This window comes from Mixophyes fleayi, chromosome 1 (assembly GCF_038048845.1).
Source record: "Mixophyes fleayi isolate aMixFle1 chromosome 1, aMixFle1.hap1, whole genome shotgun sequence".
Taxonomy (NCBI): Eukaryota; Metazoa; Chordata; class Amphibia; order Anura; family Limnodynastidae; genus Mixophyes; species Mixophyes fleayi.
Window position 1 is genome coordinate 235451722 of NC_134402.1, and position 12562 is coordinate 235464283.

General features: G+C 42.8%; 1 protein-coding gene across 1 annotated transcript; it reads right to left on the reverse strand.

Annotated features, from left to right (window-relative positions):
• Window positions 1-225: 225 nt before the first annotated feature.
• On the reverse strand, window positions 226-4756 carry LOC142145572 (uncharacterized). The gene is made up of 2 exons (XM_075204588.1): window positions 1032-4756; window positions 226-446 (listed from the first exon to the last, which is right to left on the reverse strand). Exons 1-2 carry the CDS (start codon window positions 4600-4602, stop codon window positions 226-228), a joined length of 3792 nt encoding a protein of 1263 aa, XP_075060689.1. The 5' UTR covers window positions 4603-4756.
• Window positions 4757-12562: the final 7806 nt, after the last annotated feature.

Genomic DNA, 12562 nt, shown 5'->3' on the forward strand with positions numbered 1-12562 from the left:
AAATTGTTACCTACAAGACGATTTTCCCTGCTCACCTGACACAAGGCTTTCGTTCTGACGGGATAATCCATCTGCATTACCATGGTGGCTCCCTTTTCGGTGCTGAACAGTGAAAGTGTATTGCTGGAGGGTCAAACTCCACCGGAGCAACTTCCCATTGTCCCCAGCCACCCTGTGCAACCAGCTGAGAGGGTTGTGATCTGTGATTACCGTAAAGTCCCGTCCTTACAGGTAGGACTGCAACTTTTGCAAGGCCCACACTATAGCTAAACACTCTTTTTCCACAACTGCGTAGGCCACCTCCCTGGGAAGCAGCTTCCGACTTAGGTACAGTATGGGGTGCTCTTCCCCTTGTTGATTCACTTGGCTGAGTACAGCTCCCAGCCCATAGTTGGAGGCATCCGTTTGCACTGTAAACCTCCGGTCAAAATCAGGAGCCTGCAATACTGGGGATTGGGTAAGTGCAGACTTCAATGCGGTGAATGCCTCTTCACAGTCTGGGGTCCAAGTCACCACTTGGGGCAACCTCTTTTTTGTAAGGTCAGTTAGGGGCTTAGCTAAGGAGCTATATTGGGGCACGAATTTTCGGTAATATCCAGCGGTCCCCAAAAAGGACATAACCTGTTTCTTGGTCTTAGGGGTGGGCCATGCAGCAATAGCATCTACCTTAGTTGGCTCGGGACGCAGGGTACCTCCTCCTACTCGGTGCCCCAAGTACTGCACCTCATTCATACCAATCTGACATTTCTCAGGTTTTATTGTTAAACCCGCCCCCGCTATTTTAGCTAGCACACTGCTCAAGTGGATCAAATGTTCTTCCCAAGTCTGGCTAAACACAGCAATGTCATCTAGGTAGGCTACAGCATACCTCTCTTGGCCCTCTAGCAGGCTATCAACAAGTCGCTGGAAGGAGGCAGGGGCATTTTTCATCCCAAAGGGCATGACCAGGAACTCATACAGACCAAACGGGGTGATAAATGCGGACCGCTCCTGAGCCTCAGGCGTCAGAGGGATCTGCCAATAACCCCTACTCAGATCCATAATGGTTATATAGCGAGCGTGGGCTAACCGTTCTAGCAATTCATCTATCCTGGGCATGGGATAGGCATCAAACACAGTAGCCTCATTTAACCTTCTATAATCCACACAGAACCGGGTTCCACCACATTTTTTGGGGATCAGCACTACTGGTGCAGCCCAGGAGCTGTGGGACTTTCTAATTACCCCTAACTCCAACATTTCTTCAATCTCCCTTTTCATATCTGTCTGCACTTCCAGGGAAACTCGATAAGCTGTCTGTCTGAGGGGAGGCTGATCGCCTGTGTTTACATGATGAGCAACTAGATGTGTTTGCCCTGGCTTCCCTGTAAAATGATTCTGATAGGGCCTCAATGTCACAAACAGCTGATCTAGCTGTACTTCTGTCAAGCTCTCACTACGCTGGGTGGTCTCTAATGATCTCCCACTCTTGGCAGAGGCTACTAAGTCTAACAAGGGGTCTGGCTCCTGGTCCCCTTCAGGTAAGCTACATACAGCTAATACAGAGACCCCCCTTTCGTGGTAGGCCTTGATCATGTTCACATGATATACCTTGTGCCTCTTCCGTCCCTCATCCCTGGCTACCACATAATTGACATCATTGATGCATTGAACTATCAAGTAGGGGCCCTCCCAAGCAGCCTGTAACTTATTCTGCCACATAGGAACCAATACCAGAACTTTCTGACCCACTTCAAAGATACGCTCCCTAGCACTGCGGTCATACCATTGCTTCTGCTTAGTCTGGGCAGCCTTCAGATTACTATGCACCATCCCCATTAGGGATTGCATCCTCTCCCTGAACTGCACCACATAGTGGACCACGGAGGTTTCGGGGGTGATTAATTTCCCTTCCCAATCCTCTTTGATCAGATCTAAGGGACCGCGCACCCTGCGCCCATACAGGAGTTCAAAGGGGGAGAAGCCAGTGGATTCCTGCGGCACCTCCCTGTACGCAAACAGGAGGTGCGGCAGAAACCTCTCCCAGTCTCTCCCCTGGGACTCCACAAAGGTTCTGAGCATCTGTTTGAGAGTACCATTAAAACGCTCACACAGGCCATTAGTCTGTGGGTGGTAGGGGCTGGCTATGAGGTGTTCCACGTGCATCTTTTTGCAAAGGCTTTGCATTAAATTAGACATAAACTGTGTGCCCTGATCAGTTAACATTTCCTTGGGGAATCCTACCCTGGAGAAAATGGATATGAGGGCATCGGCCACCTTGTCAGCCCGTATGGAGGAGAGGGCCACCGCTTCGGGGTACCGTGTAGCATAGTCCACCACAGTGAGAATAAATTGTTTTCCAGAGCTGCTGGGAATGGCAAGGGGTCCTATAATGTCCACAGCTACCCGCTCAAAGGGTTCTGCTATTATTGGCAGGGGCACTAGAGGGGCGTGTCCCACATCACCAGGCTTCCCCACCATCTGACAGGCATGACAAGATCGACAATAATTGGCAATATCTTTGCCCATTTCTGGCCAGTAAAACTTTTGCTTTAAGCGAGACTTAGTTTTCTTTATGCCTAAATGCCCTGCCAGCGGGACCTCATGAGCTACCCTGAGTAACCCTTCCCGATACATAAGGGGTACCACTAGCCGTTTCTCCATCACCCCCGCCTCAGGTACATCTCTGGCTACACTTTCCTTATACAACCTTCCCTGTTCCCAAAACACTCTTTCTTTATCAGACTCAGTGGGAGGACTGCCTGCTAGGCACCTCAGTGTTTCCAGTGTAGTGTCAGTCTGCTGTGCTTGTTGAAAAGCCTGGCTTCTCACTTGCTGCTCAGTGTCTGGTGATAAAGGTAAGGCGTCTGTAACTGCAGGTGCTGGAGGGAGGGGGGTTAGAGGGGGAGCTTCTGGGTCAGAGGGACTTTCTACCTCTCTCTCAGGAGTTAATTGTGAGGACCTATCCTTCTCTGCTTGCCTACGTGTGACCACTGACACTGAGGAAATAGTTACATCCCCTAACTCCTTGGATACAGACAGTTGACCTAGGTCGGATACAATTGAGCAATCATTTTCCTTCTCACATCCTAGTTTACAGACTTCAGATACAACTGAACAAACATTTTCCCTGTCACATCCTGATACCTGGGAAAAAACATGGTTAAGTTCAGAGTCCACAACATCACTACTAGCAACATAACGAGATAACATCCTGCCTAAATCAGTTCCAAGCAAAACATTTGTAGGAATATTGTCCGATACCCCGACTTCCCTTAGACCTCTTCCAGCACCCCAGTCCAGATAGACCCGGGCCATAGGCACAGCAGGGTGTATCCCTCCCACCCCGCGCACAGCAATAGTTTTCCCTGGAATTATATCCGATGACCCCACCAACTCTGAACGCACCAGGGTAACATCAGCACCCGTGTCTCTTAACCCCACAGTTACCTTGTCACCGACAGTGACCGTTTGCAGATTGTCATTCCGGCTCACTTGGGATCCCGCAACACACAGGACAGCTGGAGCAGACCGGGGAGGAGGTGGTCCCACAGTGGAGGCTGTAGATGTCTTTCGGTCTGGACAGGCGGCACTGAGGTGCCCTGTCCTGTTGCAAATAAAACAACGGCGGGTATCTCCCTGAACAGGCTTGGCCCCCACCCTCCCAAAAGATGAAGAAACAACAGCAGGTGAAGGTGCTCCTCCTGGCCGCTCCCCTTTCCAGGCAGACTGTCCTGGCACAAAAGTTCCTCTTTTAGCTGCAGGGGCCCGGGTGACAGTATACTTGTCAGCCAGTCTAGCTGCTTCCGCAGATGATGCAGGGTCCCGATCCACTACCCATTCCTTCACATCAGCTGGGCACAAAGTCAGAAACTGCTCCTGGATCATCAAATCTTGCAGAGCATCAAAGGTGGTGATCTGTAGCCCTCCAACCCACTGTTTGAAGGAAGCACACAGCTGGGCCACAAGTCCTGAATATGTGTCAGAGGCACTGCGTTTTAAATCTCTGAATTTCTGCCTATGCGCCTCTGGGGTGATGTTAAAACGTTGCAACAGGGCACTTTTGATTGCCTCATAATTTCCGTCCATCTCAGGTGGAAGATCTGCAAAGGCCTCTAATGCTTTACCTCGCAAACCAGGGGTTAAATATTGTGCCCACTGATCTTTGGCCAGTCCATACTGTCGGCAAGTCTTTTCAAATCCTCGCAAAAAAGCATCTACATCCCCGTCTTTTTCCAATACAGGGAAATTCTCAGGACGGGGTCTGCTAATACCAGTGTCTTTCGCTTCTGACTGGCGTTTGAGCTTGGCAAGCTCCAGCTCATATCTCCTATCTGCCTCTCGCTCGGCAGATTCTCTTTCTGCTTGGCGCTCCGCTGCCTCCATAGCAGCGCGCCTCTCTGCTGCCTCCATAGCAGCGTGCCTCTCTGCTGCCTCCATAGCAGCGTGCCTCTCTGCTGCCTCCATAGCAGCGCGCCTCTCTGCTGCCTCCATAGCAGCGTGTCTCTCTCTCTCCTGACGGTCAGCAGCTTCCTTCTCCTGGAACTGCTGTATGAGTTGCATTTTAGTTGTAATGTCCGCTGGGCCCAAATATTTCAGGGCGGTTTGCATATAAACGTCCATAGCAGTGTCCACACATGCACCATTAGAATCATCCGAAATTAACCGTCCCTGGTTTTGAGGAATATCCACAGTCAGGTCCGCTCCTGAGTCCTGGCTATGCTCTTCCTCAGACACAACTGTGAGTTGATGTTCATCCCTCTGTACAAGAGCTTCAATCAATTGCTCCTTACTTTTGCCACTGGTGGGAATTCCTGCATCCTCACAATCTGACATCAGCGCCTCCTTTGTCAAACGTTTATATGCAGCAGCCATTTCCTCAGTTTAATGCCAAATAAAAAAAGATAAGAAAAAAAAGAGAAGGGGAGGGAAAGAAACAATTGCTGTATGTCTTATAAATGTTTTAAGCATTGAGTTCAGTCTCTGGTGAATTAGTCTGTATTTCCTCTCTCAGGGATCACACAACCCTAATTCACTTAAGTTCTTAAAAAAAAAAATTAAAAATATATCCCACAAGCTTGCCACCAATTTGTCACGAACAGCACTCACCTGAGTCTGCGTGACGCATATGTGACACAGGGTCAACCACAAAGACAACCACCTGGTCTGTCTAAAATGATTAAATCCTTCCCTATCTATGCCACACACTAGCTTTGCGATACTAATTACCACCACCAAGGTTGTTTCGGATAAGAGCTGACACTCTTATTTAGGAAGCCTTCGGTTCTCCCTAGCATTAATCCAACACAATTTACTTTAATCAGAGTTCACTTAAACCACAAGGTTTGCACAGTTTCAATTAGGTAGCGTCTGGACCAAACTGTCGCGTGAATTCATAAGAACACAGAGACTAGAACTTATTAAGTGTAATTTAATATGGAAAATACATCCACAATGCTTAAGATAAAAAGATAATAAAATGACATACAAATATAGTGCAATTGTTTCTTATAAAATAAAAAGGATAAAACACAGAATTGATACCTCACTTAGAATCAAGTTTGTGGTGCCGGGAGGAGCAGGAAAAAATGGAACCTCTTCAATTAAACTCCCTCAGAAAAAGAAGAACCCAGGGTTACATTTTCAATACAGTTTTAAAGTCAAGCTACAGGGCCCCCCAGCCCCCTTCCCTGTGAGGTCAGAACCAACAGGAGGGGAGAATGCAAATTAGGGTCTTATGACTTTGCTGTTTGAATACCTCTAAGTCAAGTTTTCTTTACACCGTCCTAACTTTTCAACAGTATGGTTTACGAACATGATTTTACCTTCACACAACAGGTCCTAAGTTTCCCTTCATCTGCATACCACACATGCCTCTGGTATGTATGATATGGGAGAAAATGATATGATCTTTTCCTGTGCCCTTATTCAGCTTAAATCTGTCATTAACATACAACCCAGTCTCTGCAGTCGGCCTGTCTGGGGCCTCCCAAACATGTGTGAGATTTCATTGTCTTGCAAGAGATCTCCTCAAAGGCATTCACATTTGCCATCCTGCCATAAATGGTATAAGGTGCTACCCTTATCTACCAGCCCCCCTGGGTGGTTTAACATACACAAAACCCCTTGATCTAACAGCTCCTAAGAGAACCATGTCTCACTATTTCTAGGAAGTAATTCACAAACATATATTTGCAGATTTATGCCTAAAAATTAGCTTGCACATGACAACAGGTAACACAGGTTCAGGATGCAATAACTGTTAAGGCAGTAATATAACTACAGTTCTTAACAGCGGAATAGGCAATACTGTAAAGCGATGGAGAGATGCTGTAGCCAGCGGGTTACAGGGTGGATACCTCTGGAAGAGGTGGAGAGATGAGTAGCCTGCGGATCGCAGGATTGGATACCTCTGGAAAGATGGTGAGATGAGAAGTCTATGGGTTGCAGGGTCAGATACCTCTGGAAAGGTGGTGAGACTCGGAAGCCAGGTAATTCTGAAACACTTGAGAGCAGACAGCAGATAACGGTGGAAGTAAGCTGAACAGGTTACACTGAGAAGCAGTGAGCTATAGAGAGCAGAAGCACAGAGATCCACACAAGAGTATAATTCAGGAACCGGATAGATTATGAGCTCTGTCTGCAGCAGTGGAATGAACAGCAAAACCACAAGGTCAGGTACACAGGTAAGTATAACCAGGAACAGGAGTCAAAGGATTGCTTCCTATCAGGTAGTGTGACTTGATGAACTGGCCCAGACTGCTGGGCGAGGCTGTCTTTTAAGGAGTAGTGGCAGTTATAAATGAGCTTAGCTCAGCAGGAAGGGAAACAGTTCAAGCGCCACAGGTGTCCCTTTGGCAGGCATGGTGGTACTGCAGGCTATATATATATCCAGAAATACCAACATAGCTGTAGGAGGCAGATCATGACAGTTGCTTGTAAGTGGAATACTTATTGGAATGCTTATTGATAAAATCTGGCCATCTCATTCAATGGAATACATGACTAGCATTAAACGAGATACTGAGAAATCAATATCTGCCACATTTCATAGTCACCTTCTTTCTTCTGAGTAGCCAATATCCACTATTAGAGTGGTTGAAGCTCCCCCACTCAAGAACTGTCTGCTCGAGTGGGGGAGCTTTGGCCAGTGGTCGCTGGCAGTCTCTGCCTTCCAGCTTCCAGCCCTTCTTCCCAATTTATCTTGTTAATATTGTAAACTCTTAGCATTCTCATTGGAACTTGTAGTTCTCTTCTTTTGTCCAGATATTTGCTTTGCAAATTCAAAATTCACCTGTTAGTCTCTTGATTTTTGATGTCTCCCAATGATTATTGCTCTTTTTAAATTGTCTAAAATAGAAAAAATGTCTAAATAAAAAAAATCATACTATTTGATCATGTTACATGAGATGTTACATTTATTGTTACTAGTGTAAAACACAAAATATCAAAATAATATTTGAGAGATAATAGCAATGTTTGGTTCAAACCCAATGTCCTCCAACAATACAACAGTAATATTAACATACAACAAGTATTATTATATACAACAATGGCTTTCTAAGTAGCTAGACCACCGAAGCAGGAATCATTGTGCGGATTGGGTCCTTGGAAAGTTTTCATTTTTTAAAGTGCCATATTTATTACCACTTAGTTACTGAAGCATATATACTTATTTATGGTAAAAACATGGGGAAAATATTTACGGCACACACACATGGGCAATACTTATTTATAGCGCAAAAATGGGGGCAATACTTATTATGTATTATGATTATTCTGGTACCCACTGACCAGGGGTACCATGAGGGGCCAAATGTTGTTCAGTATTTTTCCTGTGAGCTCTAGCTAAGGGGGCCCAATCGTTTGTTTGAGCTTCCCTTCCCAGAGGACCAGCACAGTGCAGAGTAGCAACAGCTCTTAGTGAAGGAATGGGAGCTTACTGACAGTAGCTCATATGGCACGTGGTTTGAGGTACCTCTCCTGTCAGGGGAGATATTAAAAAAAACTGTCATTTTTCATGCGGTTCTTCTTATATATTGAAATTCTAGTTTTATAATTCACATTTAATAAATAAGCAATTTACCACAAAAATATATGCTGTACCATACATTCCTTCAAAAGATTTTAAAATTGTTCTTGTAATGTGTAATTGTAGTAGTAATAAAGAAATCTCTTTTTTATAATATCTTCATGTATAATGCCAACAAATGATTTGTATTTATATTTATTTTTTGAGTAACCAATTGTAGATTCTTCTTGTCACAAATAACAGTCAGGAATAACAGGGGTATTACAAAACTGTGATAAAAATTAATTTAATGTCAATATTGCAAAGTATTTAATATATAGGTGACATTTAAATTTATATAAGATTTTTTTTAAAAATGTACAATTATCCACAATGTGAGGCTGGTTCTACAGCTAAATATTCAAATCTGATAAGTTGCAGATTTACTTTTCAGACTCCTTAGTGCTGGTCTGGTTTGTGCTGTTGCATTTTATAATGGTTTGTACATTTATCAAAAGTGTCAACTTGGAAACACAGCTCTGGTGAAGGTTATGAAGAGCCCATACTATTTGGCAGCCCAAACCATGTTTCAATGACACTTCACTTCTTTTTAACCGATTTATTGATCACACACCACAACTAGAACTGTTATATTTAGATATTTGGATGCAACTGTCAACTGTAAGAATTTGGCAGCCATTTTGTCTCCGAGGAGATGTTTCTGAACTGTGTTAATAATGGTACATCAGAGATAACAATAATAATTGTACTTCAGTTAAAATGCCATATTCAATATACTGAAATAAAAGGTTCAGCCTTTTCTTACTTTGATAATTACCCTGCTCGTGGCTTCTGGTGCTGGACTTGTGATAAATGAAGGAGAGCAGCTCTGAACGCATAATTCACTTTCATTAGTGACTGCAGATAGGCAAAGGTTAAAAGATTCCTGTAGTTACATTGTAGCAAGAAAAGACATCCAGAAACAGCCACAGCATTACACAAGGGATAATTGAAACTGAGGATACATTGTTATAACAAAGTGTTTGCTGATAGCTACAAGCTCTGCATAGCATCCTACACTGAGAGATGAACTTATTTTACTAAGTTGTTTTACTAACACACAAACAATTTAGTTATTTGAAAAATAAAAGCAAAAATTGCAATAAGAATAATTTTGAATGTTGTGCAACTGAGTAACTCTGCTTCCCTGATCAACACAATTACATTATAGCCGCCATATTGTGTTGTTTAAAGGAGGAACTTCATACCTGCAACACCAGACATTTCAGCAATTATCTCCTTAATCATAATTTATGATAATAATAATTTTTGAATCACAAGCACATATATATATATATATATATATATATATAGTTTTATTAATGTTTGTTCCCAATTGTAAAGCGCTACGGAATTTGCTGGCACTCTATAAATAAATGGTGATGATGATAATGAAGATGATAAAATATAGTTAAAATGGGTGAATACATTATTCAGACCTCAGCTGTGGCTAGTTATTCAGGAACATCTTCACCCAACTATGAAGGTGGTTGTTTACAATCTAACTCACAATCCTGTGATCAGCCTTCAGGAAATGTATCCCTTTTACAACAAGTACTACAAGCAATTTCATCATCAGAGAAAAAGATAACAGAAAAAAAAATCTGTACAGTCCAATCTGGACTGACATTATACAAGAGTGAATAAATGAGGCTGAACATCGCCTTTCTGATTTGGACGATAGTAACTAATACAAAAGAATTTCTGGAAAAATGGTTGAATAATGTGATTGGTAGAGATGTGTTCTCATTTTGTTTTGCAAGCGAAAGGAACATAAAATTCCATCCTAAGCTTTAATGCCAGGAGCACCCCAACGCACTAATTGAAAAAGTCTGTCTCTACAGAGATACAATTGTCAGACTGTCACATCAGAAAGGCCAGGTATTATATGAAAAGCAACCGGTAACGGTGTCTCCAAAGGAATCGTGTACAATTTGTACAGGTTAAAAAGAGATGAAGAGAACAACCTATGCTATTTCCAGCATGGTTAAGGATTGTTTATGGTGATAAAACTTACTCTTACGGCTTTTTGAAAGAGGCCATGGACTGCATTGGTTGGATGGTATACAAGAGAAGGGGCCGGAAACTTTTTATTTTATATACCAATATTTTTAAATACAGACCTAAGTTATTGTGATGAATTAATAAGATTACTGGAAAAGTAAGAGTTTAAGAATGCTATTGGTTATTTGTCTAATTAAAACAAATTTCAACTTCTTTAAAGCAAGAAACACATGAACTAACATTCATATCCCCTTTAGATTCAGGTTCAGTGGCAATAGTTTTTGTTTTGTTTATTCAATAGCATTAATAAGTACATTGATTTGGGGATAAAGTATAGCTGAGCTGGAGTTAGATATAAAGGGTGGGGGGGTTTGCATTAGTTAGTATTTAGCTAATATTAGTTTAATTTTAGCTAGGATAAGGTAGTATCTTTCATCTACATAACTGCAAAGACATATATGTAAATTATTCTATCAATATGGGTCTGAGCAGGGGCTGGCTGGCAGACTTTAGCCCAGGGGGCAAGCACAGCACACTGGCCAATAAGAAGCGGCCCATCCTTAAAGGGTGGTTTTCGGTACAATATATATTTATTGAGAGGCTATTTTAGTGTTGTTTAACCCAGCTATACTTTATTATTATAAACGATAAATCTGAAATAATAAGAATAAATAATGCAAAAAAAAACAAACCTCACTTAATATTGCATTTTACTTTATATGTTCCTTCTCCATATAGCACTTTTTCTGTACATACCTGCATGATTATAATGGGATTTATCAAAATGCAAAAAGCCCATTTTGCTTTAAAAATCTGATGTTTTCGCTGGATTGTTTTTGCTACGCCCTATATACTAACAGGGTTATTATTTGTTTTAGGATTAACCTAAAACAAATAATATGAGGGGTGGCACTGGGAAGAGCACTAGGTGTCAATCTGACACCCTGGTCTAGACCTGGATTAAGGCTCTGGGGGGCCTGGGCACTTTAGACAGAGGACCCAATGATGTAACATGGTTATCATTTTAGACAAATTTTATACAATACACAGGCAATACTGTATGCAGTACTGTTAGGTGCACACAGTTCTGCCTTCAGGAGCAGTACAGTGTGAAGCGGGATATACCGCCCAACTGTCCAAATCGTGACTAAGTGAAACAGTCGCCCAAGTTTGGGACTGTCCCTTCATTCTCTCATACCTGTTCTTTTCACTTTCACCACTTGTGGCTGCTGGTGTCTTTAGCTCAGTTGCTGCTGGTCTGGATCCTGGAATGCTGGATACCCTATTTGGAAAAAAAATGGGTACATGAGATTTAGAAAACTCCAACCAGCCCCAGTGTTAAATCAGTAGCATACACATTTTATAATTAGGCCTCCCTCCACCCCCAACATTAAAATAATAATATTCACATTTACTAAATAGATTGAACTCATGACCCCAGTGCTGCAAGCCAGAAGTGCTAACCACTACGCCACCGTGCTGCCCCAACACTATATTTATATACTGCCCACACACACAAACACACACACACAATATTTATATACTGCCCACACACACACTATACTTTATATACTGCCCAAACACACACACTATACTTTATATACTGCTTAAACACACACACTATACTTTATATACTGCCCACACACACTATATTTATATACTGCCAACACACACACACTATAGTTCTGTACTATACACACACATACACACATACACACACACACCATAGTTATATACCACACACACACAAAATCAACACCCCCCCACTTACCATATTCCACCAGCACATCTGCGGCAGTTCACACATCGGACGGCACCTGTCACATGGTGCGTGTACCATGTGACAAGCCACACAGATGGGCCACGGCCAATGAAAAGGGACCGCGGCCAACGATGAAAGGTGGCTAGTCCCAGAGGAGGAGCCAGCCACCAAGTAATGGAGACTTGCACTGGCCCAAAGCAGTAATTTTCTGGCAGGCCCGGGGGGCATGTGCCCCTCTGCCCCCGGTCCAGCCCGCCCTTGGGTCTGAGTGTCCAGCATATGGACCAGGTTTTCTGAGACATGTTGTGTCTCCCTTAAAAAATACACAGTGTATTACAAAGTAAAAACATCTTGACCGTAGGTAGATCCAAGGTTGGAGGCCTTAGAGCTCTCTTGGAATATTAGGGGTCTAAATTATAAAATAAAAGACGTTCTACTGCTATAAGAAATACAAAAAACTAAATCCAGATATTGTGTGCTTGTAAGACCCCCATCTTGTTGACAATAAGATTCTTTCTCTTCAGAAATCTTGGGATAGTCTTATCATTCTAAGCAATCCTCTTGTTCTAGAGGTATATCAATCCGAGTACGTAAAAAATGAAACTTTGAACAGTTGCAAATGGATTTTTTAATTTGTTCTTTTTTTATTAAAGCTGTGAGAAATTATTCTTCATTGCTAATCAGTGTCAGACTGCAGCATGAAGGGCCCACCGGGGGAATGCAATGGTATGGGCCCATGAAATAGT

Coding starts and splice junctions, on each gene's coding strand:
- LOC142145572 (XM_075204588.1), bottom strand. CDS start 4,602: ATGGACGTTTATATGCAAACCGCCCTGAAATATTTGGGCCCAGCGGAC. Junction 447..1,031: donor TATAACCATTATGGATCTGA/GTAGGGGTTATT, acceptor CCCAATCCCCAG/TATTGCAGGCTCCTGATTTT.